This window comes from Camelus dromedarius, chromosome 33, assembly GCF_036321535.1.
Source record: "Camelus dromedarius isolate mCamDro1 chromosome 33, mCamDro1.pat, whole genome shotgun sequence".
NCBI classification, from domain to species: domain Eukaryota; kingdom Metazoa; phylum Chordata; class Mammalia; order Artiodactyla; family Camelidae; genus Camelus; species Camelus dromedarius.
In genome coordinates this window covers 9,147,833-9,162,206 of record NC_087468.1, presented here as the reverse complement: position 1 = coordinate 9,162,206, position 14,374 = coordinate 9,147,833, and the positions used below count along the sequence as shown (strand labels likewise).

Sequence of the window (14,374 nt, the reverse complement as noted above, 5' to 3'; positions counted from 1 at the left end):
TCCATGGATGAAAGTTTATCGAATGCATGAACTCACCATTATCACTGTGTGTTTTAAATCACACTGCCATGAATATTTAGAATTACATTTCTGGTTTATTTTACCTGTAGGAGCTACTCAGCATGGACACAAAGGCTGTAAATAAGACTTCAAGAAAAAAGTCATTGAAAGGAAATCACACCTTTTGTGCTTCTTTCTTCACTGGGTTACTCTCGGGATTTAAAGCGAGGCAGTAGAGAAATTCCTTCAAAACTTCCTTACTTCTTCCCAGTCCAGAAAGAGCCAGAGCTTTCACATGATGTCCCTGGATTCATCCAAAGACAAGACACACATTCAAAAACAAAAAATAAAAGGGTAATTGTATACTTGCACACACACAGTCCTGAAAAAGTTCTTTAAAACTGTTTCATTTTCATGTTAAGTAGAATAAACACAGCCCAGAGAAGTTGGCTCCAGCTCTACCACCTTGGAAACTGGGCAAGCCTGAATGTCCCGTAAGTGCAACCTACGATCAGAACACGAGAATCCATACCTGGAACGGGAGCCCAAAGCAGTTCCAAGGGACAAGCTAAGACAGAGCCAGCTGTCTACCACCTTTAACTCCCTCAGCGATCACACATCACTACCATGGTCTTAGTCTTCAAGGAGCAAAGACTCTTGTGGGTGAAGATAAACATGACCAGAAATAACCATAACACAAAGCGTAATATACAGAGTCCCACACAGAAATGAACAAAATGAATGTGGATCATTATTTTCCAACAGCGCTCTGTTTTTGTTTCACAGATGCGATATTTTCTCAAATCATGGTCGAGACTGTGGTTTGTTTGTTTTACTAGTTCAACTCTTATATTTCCATTGAGGTCACTTGTTCTGATCGTTTATTTCAGTCTTTCTCTTCTGTGCTGCTGAATTTCTTTCCCTAATGACTAATGACGTGGACCATTTTTTCACATCTTTGATACTCACATGCCTTCCGTGGTGACCTACGTTCAAACGTTTCCCATCATTTAACTGAACTGTTTGAACTGCTGAGTCGGTGAAGGTTCTCTGTACACGCTAAATACAGATGTATGCCTTGCAAATATTTTTCTCCCATCCTGCGTTTGCCTTCTTGTTTATATAGCAGTTATCTTTTGAAGAGCAGAAGTTTTTTTAAATTCTGGTGAAGATCAATTTACAAACATTTTCTTTTATGATTTCTGCTTTCGTCCTAGATAATAAATCTTCGCTTCATCCAAGGCAACAAAGACTTTTGTATTGTTCTAGATGCTTTGTAACTGTAGATTATATATTTAAGCCTATGATCAATTTTGAATTAATTTTTATATATGATGTATGGAAAGGCTGAGGACCACTTTGATTTTTTTTTTTTTTTTTTTTTGGCAAATGGATATCCTGAATACAAGCTGCTAAACAGACGACCCTTCCCCTACTGAATTACCTCGGCCCTACTGCAAAAAGCTAATCTGCCGCATTGTCTGGGCCTATTTCCAAACCGTCTTCTGTTACAGTCACCTTATGTCTAGTGTCACTCGTGTGATAGTGTCTAAGTCACTGTCACAGAGCTAAGCATGCACTCTACCACACTGAGCTACTGCCTCCCCTCCATCACTCTCTTTTAAGAGTCAATTTCTCTCTGGTCTCCCCCAGCTCTTCTGCAGTGCCTTCTGCGCCTGTCACAAACATGCACAATTTAGCTGTGAGTCAGGGATCTGGACAACCTGGGTTCTGAATTTATGTCTCATTCCAACAGTTTTTGTGCTGCTCGGTCCTCCTCTTTACGTTTCCAGATGCTTTACTGTCCTTGAACTCAGAACTCTGGTACCCTTAGCTGGGAATGCTGAGGGTGTCCCACCATGGTTTTCTGCAGATTCAGCTCTGGGGATGGACAAAACTCTTGGGACAAAAAAGCCACAAAATCACAATTCTTACCCCTTTCATGTGGAGTTTTCCAAGACTGAACTCTCCCCCAGCTTCTGTCTGTTTTGGATGCTTTATGGTGTCTATTTTTACTCCAGCTTTTATAACTGTCATCTCTTCAGCGTTCACATGACTGCTTCACTCCTTTGGAGGCAGAAGTAACCCCGCCCTCAAACTGTCATTTTAACTGAGTCCCTTGGTAGGGAAAACAATAATGCATGCTCTGCAGTTGTTGCCTCTTAATCTTTCCTGTCCTTACCTCTGTATTAAAACTGCTCCAAGGCACTGGTGACCACAAAGGAGCAAATGTGAACGCCTATTTCAAGTCCTTATCTGACCTTTTCTGTTTTTTAAATACCATGAATGTGCTGATGGTGACCAGCACCAGCCACCTCCTAACCTTTGCTAACTGTCTGTCCGCAGCATCACTTGCCCTCCAGCTCTCTAGGCGAGCAGCCATCTCAAAGTCCGCACCAAACTTTCTGGACAAACAGCTCACCGGCTTTATCCTTCAGCTCCCAGGAAAGCTTCAGATGTACTTCAAGCGATCAGCGATTCATCTAGGGAGCTCTTTTAGTTTGGGGCAAACATTTAAAATTTTTACTAATTTCTTATTCTCCCTTTCAGGGTGGATCCAGCTTTCATGTCTCCTGAAGATGATGCAATTTGAAATGTCCTCTTCAAGGAGAAGTAGAAGGTTCCTAACGTGAAGTGACTAGGACCCTTTTCAGGCCCTGTGCCAGGAAGAGGCTCTCCCCTCTCAAGGGTCAGCAGCTTCTCAATCGGCTCTGTCTGCTTGTCAACAGTTCTAAGGGGATAACATTGTCTTGTGTACACAAAGCACTTCAGCTGGAAGTTTCCCACACAGGTACACATAACAGTAACCAATATGTGCATTTTTGACAGTGTATCAATAAATGTTTATTCACTGAATGAATAACATTTAAATAGTTGTAAGTCTTACAGGTTCCCTGGTTGGGTAAGACCAACTTAATCATGTGCCAATTTATATTTCTGCATATGGGCAAATTGTCTGCTAGCACCGGCTTATCTCTGTTTGCATCAAACGCTTGGAATCGATACCAGCATGACTGGCTTCTTGAAAGGGCAGTTCTGCCTGCATAAAACACCTGCCATAGTTGCCCCACTGGAATCTTGAGGCTGGTTCTACAAGTGCTCCCATCTCATCTCAACTACAGTCAGCCAACTTCATCCTCCCTTCAGTCCTTTACAGTTACCTTCCAACAGCACTTCTTCCCTTACCCCTTAGTTGTAACCGTAACCTGGAAATAAATCCTCAAGCTTTACCATCTTACCGTATTCACTTCTAGTGATTGGTCTGTTCAAATCCCCTATTTCTTCTTGACTCAGTTTTGGTGGACTGTTACACTTCTAGAAACTTCGTCGATTTCTTCTAGGTTGTCTAATTTGTTGGCATATAATTGTTCATAATATTCTCTTATGGTTTTTTGTATTTCTGCAGTATCAGTTGTAATTTCTCCTCTTTCATGTCTTATTTTCCTCTCTCTTTTCTTCTAGGTGTGCCCAGCCAGACAGTTTGTCGATTACTACCTTCAAGTGATTTATCAGGGTGCATTTCTGCTGAAGTTATTCTTCACTAGATATTTATCAAGAAATGAGATCCACAGATTTACAATAAACCCTAAAGATATAACCAAAATTCCAAAGGCTAAAGATGCATTTTCTGCCTCCCTGACAGTTACAATTAGCCATATAAGTTTGTAGGAATTAAGTCAGTGATACACTGCTGGGATTTTAGCTCAAAGATCAATACAGTGGAGAAGAATCTAGCTTCAGAGGGCATTGTAGGTCTACGGTCAGTCAGAAATGCTAGACTTATAATCGGCAACTATTCAGGCATAATGACTCCTGACAGAAATTACTTCAGAAGAAGAATAGCTCAAACGATCGGAGAAAAGGCATCAGAAACACAACAGGAAATGTTTTTAGAGAAGCAAATAAGCAACAAACGTGGTCCAACAGACATCTGCTTCTCTTTCGTAGGCTCATCCCCAAGGCCAGCTTGACACTCACTCTAATGTGAAAACATTTTATTTTAAAGGATGGATGGTTAGATAGAAGGAAGGAAGGAAAGATGGATGGATGGAAGGACGGAAGGAAAGATGGATAGAAGGAAGGAAGGAAAGATGGATGGAAGGAAGGAAAGATGGATGGATGGATGGATGGAAGGAAGGAAGAAATAAAGGGAGGGCAGGCTACATCCATCTTGTCTATTAACCTTGGTTAATATCTCTTCAGTGTTTCTTAAACAAAGGTGATTAAAAAGTAGTATAGCAAGAGAAAAATATTTTTAATTATTAGATAATAGAGAATGCTATAGGTGTTACTCTCATCACAGCTTCTTTAAAACTTTAAAATCTCTTAAGGGGTTTAAAATTCCAAGATTCATGAAATGAGCTACAACTTCTATTCTCTGGCTTCCTACTCTTCATCAAGGACAACTTAACAGATCATTATTAGGTTAGAAAACCTTATTTTGGGTCACCAGAGAGAAAAATATTAGACCTTTCCAACCGAGACACAGAGACTAAAATTATTTCAAAATAAAATTACTCCAAAATACAAAATATTTGTCCTTTTACTAACACCACTCATATGCATCGCGCATATTACAGCCTGACTGCTAATCACGATTGTTATGTGATCTTCCTATTTAAACTATAATCTTAAACATTTCCTCTTCATTCACAAACCTGTAAAATTCTATTATTTTGTTTATATATTTGTTCAGTGCATAAGGCATATTATTCGGCTAACTATCTACGAACAGTCATCTAAATTAGTGTCTCTTTTCTAGATCCAGCTGGAAACTTGGTCATTTAAACTGAGCTGGTTTATTACGAAGTGGACTGCTACATTTAGACTACCTGTAACTGGAGGGAGGGACATGGACACTGTCTGTTGGTACCTAATCACAATGCTCTTACTTTAGCCTTAAGAAAATCCCTGTAAATTTACATTTATTGTTTCCAAAGCCAATCAATGACAAATACCTTAGGCAGGAGAGGTTCATTCTGACAAACAGCACTGGCATCCTGCAGAGCCTGCTCATAGTTCCTCACGGTTAAATATAACTCTGCTCGCAGCAGCAACAAAGAATTATCACCAGGAGCTGAAAAGACATGAGGAATGGAAGTAAATAAAAATGACTGCATTTTTTTAAAAATTATCTTTAAGTCATTAAAAATATTAAATTAGAAAACAAACATTAAGGTAAAATAAATAACCCCTCCTCTAATCATATGTAGAGCCCACTAATTTGATAGGTGTATTGTACATCGCTTCTCTCAGGAAGTCAGAAAAAGGATGAAGAAGACTTCAAAATGCACCAAGAAAAACAGACTGCTACACACACACTAGCCACAACATAATCTCCAATAATGAACTTGAGTAGACGCTGAAGCATATTAATGTTATAACTATGTATTTAAAAAGAAAAGTCATTTCCTTGGAAATACACAGGGAAATTCATGCTTAAAAACAGGAAAGTAAAACACAATTTGTTTTCCATACAGCTGTGTGGATGCGGATTTATGAGCATAATTGTACCTACAGTATGTTCTCTTAAGTGGGAGAAGAAGGAAATAAAGAGCCTTCTTTTTCCCTAGGTTCCTGAAAACAGAAGTGATCTGGAGAATTACTCATATGCTACTGAGGACTCAGAAACCAAGACTGACTCTCACTTCACACTGACGATAGTATGTGAAGTGAGTGACGAGGCAGGATACCGTGTAGACATGACACAGTCAGAGCTCATGAGAGCAGGACCATCACAGCCATCTTTTCATGCTGCTGGACATGGTTCACTCAACCCATATTCGTTGTAGGATCTATGAAATAGGACTGAAATGTTTTGATCAATAAATATTCTGAGCATCTAAGATGTGTTCTCATCTCTCTGCTTAACACGTATCTTCAGCGTGCTCCAAATCCTCCATCCTGACTCTTTCTCGAAGTAACTGCTTGGTACTTTCCAAACGCTACTCTCCATCTCCTCTTAGTTTACACAGTCAACTGAGCAAATGTATATAAAAGAACTCATGCAAAAAGATATTACATCAAGGCATGGTGAGCAGGCACTACTTATAAATGTATTATTGCTACAAATGTGTAATAGAGAGGTAGTATGACAGGAAAAAAGGGGGAGGAGGAGAAAGGAACAGCAAGAATGGAGAGCCAAACAAAAAAATGCTGAATTTTTAAAAAAGACACTGACTGGCTAGAGCAGAGATCAACAACTTTTTTTTTTCTGTAAAAAAAAAACCCAGATATTAAGTGTTTTAGGCTCCGCTGGGCAAGAAGTAAACTCAAGAATATCATTCAGGTACTTATGTTAACGAGAGGAAGCAAATTTTCACAACTTTTTCATTGGCAAAGTTATTCAATATATAATAACTTAGTACTTTCTTGTAATATAGGTCTACTAATTAGAAAAGTGGAATTCTTTTGGAGAAGATAACATTTTCCTCAATTCAGGTTCAAAGTTAATGCTCCCCGTCATCAAAGTCAATTGATGCATCTTGAAATAGAGAAATCTTCTTTGGAGATTTTTGGAAATCTCTGAAAAGAAAAAAAGTCACTGCAATTCTAGTTTGAGCTTGGGAAACACACCCACTGAACTCTGTGTGAGAATGGAGATTTCCCATCTGGTTCTCACCCTGCTGAAGCTGATTCTCGAGAATCATCTGAACAACCGTATCACATGCAAACAATCAGTGCTGACTCCTGCGTCCGAGTATTTGTATTGTGTTTCCTTCTACTCTGATATTGCAACAACAGTGGTGATGGTGGACATTCCCCTTTTATACTTCAATTTTTAAAAAATGTGTCCAATGTTTTAACATGAAGTATGTTTGCTATAATTTTCTAGAAGAGAATATTTGTCAAGTTAGGTAGGTCACCTCTTTTTCCTAGTCTTCTGTGAGGGCATTGTAACAAGTGGGTGTTGAATTTTATAGAATGCTCTCTCAGTTATCTAAGTGATTACTTGTAGAGTATCTCCTCCCTGTTACAGTAAATCACATTGAAAGATGTGTCTAATGTTGAATTATCCTTACATTCCTTGGATAAGCCTTCCTTCTAGACCTTTAACTCTTATTACACTGCTGGATTCCAAAGAACTAAGAAATTTAATGAAGGTTTTGACATCTATGTACATACATAAGACTAGCGTATAATTTTTTCCTGTGCAAGCTTTACCTGATTGTCGTATCAAGATCATACTAACCCTATAAAATGAGATGGAAATTTTTTTTTCACAATCTAAAATAAGACAGAAATTAATCTTCCTTGAAAGTTTGACGAAAAATAAAGTTACCATATGATCCAGCAATCCCACTCCTGGGCATATATCCTGAGAAAACTATAATTCAAAACGATTCATGCACTCCAGTGTTCACAGCAGCACCATTTACAACAGCCAAGACATGGAAGCAACCTCAACGTTTAATCAGATGACTGGATAAAGAAGTTGTGGTATATTTATACAATGGAATACTACTCAGTCATGAAAAAGAACGAAATAATGCCATGTAAGCAATATGGATGGACCTAGAGATTATCAGGCTACGTGAAGTCAGTCAAAGAAAGACAAAGATCACATGACACCACTGATGCGTGGAATCTAAAAAAAAAATATATATATATAGACACACAAATGAACTTATTTACAAAATAGAAAAAGACTCACAGACATCAAAAACAAACTTATGATTACCAAAGGGAAAAGATGGAAGGGATAAATTAGGAGTTGGGGATTAGGAGATACACACTACTGTATATAAAATAGATAAACAATGAGGTCCTGCTATACGACACTGGTCTTGATCTATCCATATACATTATATTAGTATTTATGCCACAACCAAGTAATGCACAAGTAATACAACAATTTAACTTTATTTACACATCTTAGCTTTGTGCTCCTACCATGTTTTATTTTTACATGTTGTAAATACCATAAACCATTAATACTGCAGTTTGCAATCATCAAAATTCTCCTACATTTCTTCATGTATTTATTCTGCCTAGTGGTCTTTATTCCTTCCTTCAGTTCCATGCTTAAACTCCCTCATATTTATTTATTTGGATTAAAGCATCTTGATTTTTCTCTTAATTTCTGACAGATATTTATTTCTGGGTAAAGAATTCCAGGTCGATTTCCTTTCAGCACTTCCAAGATATTATTCCATTATCTTCTAGTTTTAATAATTTTGTTGAAAAGTCTTATTTTGGTGCCTTTGGAGGAAATGTCAGCTATTAGTCTTTTTAGGGCTCCCCTGAAGTAAATACGTCCTGCCTTCTCTAACTGCTTTTAAATTTCTCTTTATCTTTGATTTTCAGTAACTGGAGTATAAAATACTTAGATATGTTTTGTTTGTTGTGTAAATGCATTTGTTTATCCTGTTGGGCTTACTGAGCTTCTTGGGTCAGTGAGTTAAGGTTTCTCATCAGATCTGGAAAATTTCAGCCATTTTTTTTCAAATATTTCATTTGCCACTTCTCCTTCTCTCCTCTCCTAGGGCTCAAATCTCATCGACTCTGGAACTTCTGTCTGTGTCCCCAGTAACTCTTATGCACTATTTTGTTTATTCTTTTCTTCCCCTCTGTGATTCCGTTTAGGTATGTTCTATTGATCTATTCTTGACTGTTCTCATCCTGACTTCCGACGTGTCCAGCCTGGTTTCCAAACCATCCAATTAATTCTCAACTTCCAATACTGCATTTTCCAGGTCTACACTACCCATTTGGCTCTTTTTTGGGGGGGGGAGGTAATTAGGTTTGTTTATTTGTTTGTTTATTTATTTATTTATTTATTTATTGGAGGTACTGGGGATTGAATCCAGGACCTCACGCATACTAGGCATGCACTCTACCACTGAGCTATATCCCCCCACCCCATTTGGTTCTTTTTAGTAGACAGTTATCTACTGAGTTATCTTTTCATACATGTATCTCTATTTTCTTTCACACACAGTTATTTTGAATTCCACTCACAATTTAATGGCCAAAATTAGTCACATGGCTCCACCCAACCACAAGCAGGCCAGGAATGCAATCCTACCTTGTCTGGAGAGGGTATAGAGAGAGAAATATTTGGGGAATAGCATTAATGATTATCATATTTGGCTAGGGTCATATACTACATGTCATCCTAGATTTAAACACAAGCATCTCTGATTCCAAATACATGTGACCTTTTTACTGTAACAGAACCTCTCTTTGGGTCTAATTTATTATGAAGTTAAATTTTTTAATAGGATTTTAAAATTTTTTTCATGATAAAACAGATGTTTTTATTGATATACATTTTTCAATAAATTTTTAAACTAGGGAAACTTGGCTTTCTTTTCTAATCTTTGAACAAAAATCTTCTCTAATCTTTGAACAGAAAATGAATACTGAATTAAAGTTCTCTTGATGAATTGACTGCAATACTCCATGTTTTTAAAACTCTTAAATTGAGGTCTAATATGCGCATGGGGAAGTTACAAAGTAGGAGTATGTAATACAACGAACTATCACAAAGTGAACACACTTGTGTACCCATCTTCCCAAAGTGAACATCACCACTACCACTGAGGTCCCTCTCATACTTACAGTAACATTCCCCTTTTTCTTCCCCAAAGGTACCTACCACCCTTACCTGCTTCTAATATGCCATAGTAATTTTGCCTGTCTGGACTTACAGACAAATATAATCATATATTAAAAGTGCTTTTGAGTCTGGCTTCTTTCATTTAACATTATGTATGTGATTCACCCACACTAGCATATAACTTCAGCTGGCTTATTTTCTTTCTATGCAATATTCCATAAAGACACCATGATATATTTAACTCATTCATTCTGTTCTAACTGGACATGTGGGTTCCACTCCAGGGCTATCTCTAACAATGTATATACTTTCTTGTACACCGTTGTGCATTCTTTCAGTGCACACATGCACACATCTCTTTGCAAGTGCTTGGCCAAAGGTATTTAACATTTTCAGATACTGCTAAACAATGTTCCAGTGGTATAATTTGCAGGCCCATCAGCAGCATACAAATAGTTCTCATTTTCTACAACTTCTCCAACAGTTGGTATTGTGAGCTTTCACATTTCCAACAATTGCTCTCTAAAGTTCTAAATTGTTCTTTAAACTTGTTTTGTCTAAAACAGTAGCCACTAGACACTGGTGGCTAGTGACAACAGGAGATGGGGCTAGTGCAACAAAGGAACTGAGTTGTTCATTTTTTAGAATTTTAACAAACAGAAATTTTAAACACCAATACTCTTCAGGTAGTGGGAAACTTTTAAGTAATTTGGAACAACTTCGATATGAGAATCTACTTTTTCAACACTGAATTTTATGAAATCTAAACACCGAGGAAGTATTTTTGAAGAAAATTTTGTGTTTGGATTGGGGTGGAAGTAAATGAAAAATACAAAATGAATTTCTAAGATTTAGTTAAAAAGTACAATCTGGATTTTTTTTTTTTACATTGAAGATATGCTGAAATAATATTTTGGTTGTTTAGGGTTAAAAATATTTTAAATGAATTTCACCTGCTTTCTTTTTACCTTTTTAAAATGAGTTAAATTAAATTTACATATGTGGCTTAGACAATATTTCTACTCTACAGTACTGCTTTATACCATATATACATTAATAAGATAACTGAAAACTCAAAAATACACAGTATGGATATGGTGGTTTCAAAAATGGTACAATTATTTGTTACATAAAGCAATTTAACTGCTCTATTCCAGCAGAGAATCTCCCAATTTGGATACAGGTGTGCCTTCCAAAAGAAAAAAACCTTAACCCTAGTTTAGAATAAAATGCATATTGACACAGCACACAAGAAGACTCTTTTAGTAATAAAAGATTAAACCAAGTCTTCTTGACTAGTGATTTAAAACCATTTCACTTAGAATGATGATCTCTAGGTCCAACCATGTTGCTGCAAATAGCATGACTTTATTCTTCTTTATGGCTGAGTAGTATTCCATTGTATAAATACATCACAATTTCTTTATTCAGTCATCTGTCAATGGATATTTAGGTTGCTTCCACGTGTTGGCTATTGTTAATAGTGCTGCTATGAACCCTGGGACGCATGTATCTTTTCAAATTAGAGTTCACTCCAGATATACACTCAGAAGCGGGATCATATTGTAAGTCTATTTTTAGTTTTTTGAGGAATCGCCATACTGTTTTCCATAATGGCTGCACCAAACTACATTCCCACCAGCAGTGTAGGAGGGTTCCCTTTGTCATTCTCAGTGAACACAGAAAGAGAAAGAAAAATACCATATGATATCACTCACATGCGCAATCTTTAAAAGGAAAAAAATGACACTTTGAACTCATCTACAAAACACAAACAGATTTGCAGACATAGTAAACAGTCATGATTACCCCGGAAAGAGTGTGGCTAGGGATACATTCGGGAGTTTGAAATTTCCAATGTTACCCACTATATATAAAAACAAATTAAAAAAACAAGTTTCTTCTGTACAGCACGGGGAACTCTATTCAATATCTTATAATAACCTTTAGTGAAAACGAATATATGTATGTATATGCAGGACCTGGACATTGTGCTGTGCACCAGAAACTGACACACTGTAACTGACTGGACTTCGATTAAAAAAAAATTTTTTTTTAAGTCTGTTTCAAAATCAGCTAACAGAATTCAGAAAGTAAATCACCCTCTACCCACACACAGTTCTCCACCGAAAACAACTGTTAACAGATCACATCCATTCGGAGTCAAACACAATGACCGTGACAGAAGTTTGGGCTTCCTTTAAATTACATCCTCTTAACAGGAGGGCAAAGAGAGATACTGGTACTGGTCACAGACTTAAGTTTGAAGAAAAAAAAATAATAACCTTAAAAAATAAACCACACTGGCCAGTCGGTATATAACTACCTAAAAAACTAATGACACCAGAACAACATCAAATCGCCTTGAGAGAGGAAGGAGGTGAGAACCAGACAAAGAGCAGAGTGAAAGAGCATCCTTCCTGGGTTCACCAGCTGAAACCCGCCCCAGGACAAGGCTCTCTGGTCTGCGCTGCTCCCCGAGGGTGTGAGCTCTCTACATTTCGCTGCAGGACGGGTGAAAACCCCTGGCCATCCTCCCACTCCTCTACAGCTGAGATGGGGTGAAAGACGGCCTTGGCCTTAAAGGGCGGCTCAGCAAGGCCGCAGAGGTCCTGGAAAAGACACCCCCCGGGTGCACCTGGCCTCAGCGCCCCGCCTTACAATCTTCAGGAAGCGAAAGATCCCCGGAGCCCGAACAAAGCCGTCCCGCCCCCGGCCCTGCCGCTCAACAGGTGCGCAGGTAGGCGGCCCAGCGCCCGCGCCGACTTACCCAGGTCCAGGGCCTGGTGGCACCGGAGCAGCGCGGCCTCCGGCTGTTGCTGGCGCTGCAGGCTCCGCGCCTGGCCGGCCAGCCTGCGCGAGCGGCACTCGGCCGGGAAGCACTTCTCCAGCAGGCCGCTCAGCACCACGTTGACCCGGCGCGCGGGCGGCCGCCCCGGCTCCGCGCAGCGCTTGCACACCGTGAGCCCGCACGGCAGCGTCACCGGCTTGTGCAGCAGCCGCTGGCAGCGCGGGCAGCCGAGCAAGTCGCGGGGCGCGGAGGGCGCCGAGGCCGACGGCCCCCGGCTCGGCGCCTCCTCGGGGGCGCGGCCCGCCTTCCCGGCCGGCGGCCGCCGCTCGTGCGGGCCCAGAGCGCGCGCCAGGCCGGCTGCCAGCTCCCCCAGCTCGTCGGGCCGCAGCGCCCCGAGCCGCGCGGCGCCACGGAACGCGCCCAGGGCCTCGGGGAGGCGGCCCGCGCGGGCCAGCGTGTCCCCCAGCCGCAGGCACAGGCCGCGGTCGGGCTGCGCCAGGCCGGCCAGCGCCGAGCGGAAGAGCTCGGCCGCCGTCTCGTACTCGCCCGCGCGGAAGGCCTCGTCGCCCTTCTCCGCCCGCTGGGCGAACGGCTCCCCGCAGTCGCCGCCGCGACACGGGGGCGGGGGCGGCGGCGGGACCGGCTCGGGGCTCATGGCTGAGGAGCCGCGGCGACTAGGCCCGGAGGGAAGAGCGGCGGAGGAAGGATGCTCGCCGCATTCGCCGGGAGCCGCGCGCGTCTGAGGGTGGCGCGCTGCGAGCCGCGCGACCACTGCCCGGGGCGGGCGTCAGGTGGGGCCACGTCCCCCGCGCGGCGTGGGCGGCCGGGCCCCGCGGGGCCGCAAGCCCAGCGGCCGAACCCCCTCCACGGGAAGCGCCTATCCCGCTCCACTGGAGAGAGTAGCCCGGCCGCGCGCCGGAACGTGACGACCCCGCTCCCGCCTCGCCCCGGGCGGCTCCGCGCGCGTCTGCGTGCGCGCTCGTCTCCACGCGCCCTCCGCCCGCGCGTTCTCCCCGCTCCTTGGGCCGCACCGCGTCCCCGCCCGCCGCCGCCGTCGCCGCCGCCGCGCCGGGAACAGGTGTCCTGGCTGGTCCCGCCGCCCGTTCCCCTCACCGCGCGGCCAGCCTGGCCCCAGAGGCCTCGCCGAGACCACCTGTGCTGTGGTTAAAAAGAGAACCGATAAATAAGTACCAAGGGTGTAATGTGCAACGTGGTGCCTCTAGCTCACACCGCTGTATCACATCCGAGGAAGGTGTTCAGAGAGCAAATCCTGCGCGTTCTCATCTCAAACAGAAAATTGGCTTTTCCTTTCTTCTTTCCTTCCTTTTTATTGTATCTAGATGAAAAGATGGATGTTTGCTGAATCTACTGTAGGCATTTCACAATTAATGTAAATCAAACCATCATGCTGTACGCCTTAAACCTACAGAGTGATGTGTCAAGTATTTTTTAATTGAAGATGGGGGTGCCCACTGACGGAAAGTTCGTTACCCAGCACATCACTGTATCCCTAGCTTTGATTTAGGTTATTGTCTTAAATGACCAGGAAGCTCTTCAGACCTCATCGTCAGCAAGCTTCTCTTAACAGAACTCTAAATTTTAGAGTTCTTTTGGGGGCTCTAATTTAGACAGAGCTCTAATTTTAACAGAGAATGTGCGGAAATACCAAACCAGGTACTGGGAAGGAAGAGAGGTTTGAGAAATGGGTAGTCCTAATGTGTCCTCCATTGGGAAGCAGAAATAGAATTTCTGAAACTGGCAGTGCTACAGAGAGAGGTTGCTGGAAGGAGGGAGTTAAAAGCTACATTGTTGTATAAGGAGGGACTCAGTGTTCCTTCTGCACTCATTAACCGGTATTTAGAATTCCTCATTATTCAGAGCCTGCACTTCTCGCCCTAGTGTTGAATCATCTGTTTTATTCTATGTATTTGAAAGTAATAAAATGCATTACAGTATTCCAGACCCGTACTGTTCACTATTTCAAGCTGAAACGTCTTTATTCTAAATTTGTGAAGTTTTTA

The 14,374-nt window shown here is 41.6% G+C and overlaps 1 protein-coding gene across 1 annotated transcript in view; it reads right to left on the bottom strand.

Annotated features, from left to right (window-relative positions):
- The window catches only part of LONRF2 (LON peptidase N-terminal domain and ring finger 2), a 33,675-nt gene extending 20,281 nt beyond the window's left edge, over nt 1–13,394 (bottom strand). The window contains exons 1-3 of the mRNA XM_031441101.2: nt 12,333–13,394; nt 4,959–5,077; nt 182–304 (exon numbers count right to left, since the gene is read on the bottom strand). Of these exons, the coding sequence (XP_031296961.2) occupies nt 182–304; nt 4,959–5,077; nt 12,333–13,008 (918 nt within the window). The 5' untranslated portion in view covers nt 13,009–13,394. The remainder of the gene's footprint in view (nt 1–181; nt 305–4,958; nt 5,078–12,332) is intronic.
- Between the last annotated feature and the right edge of the window lie 980 nt (nt 13,395–14,374).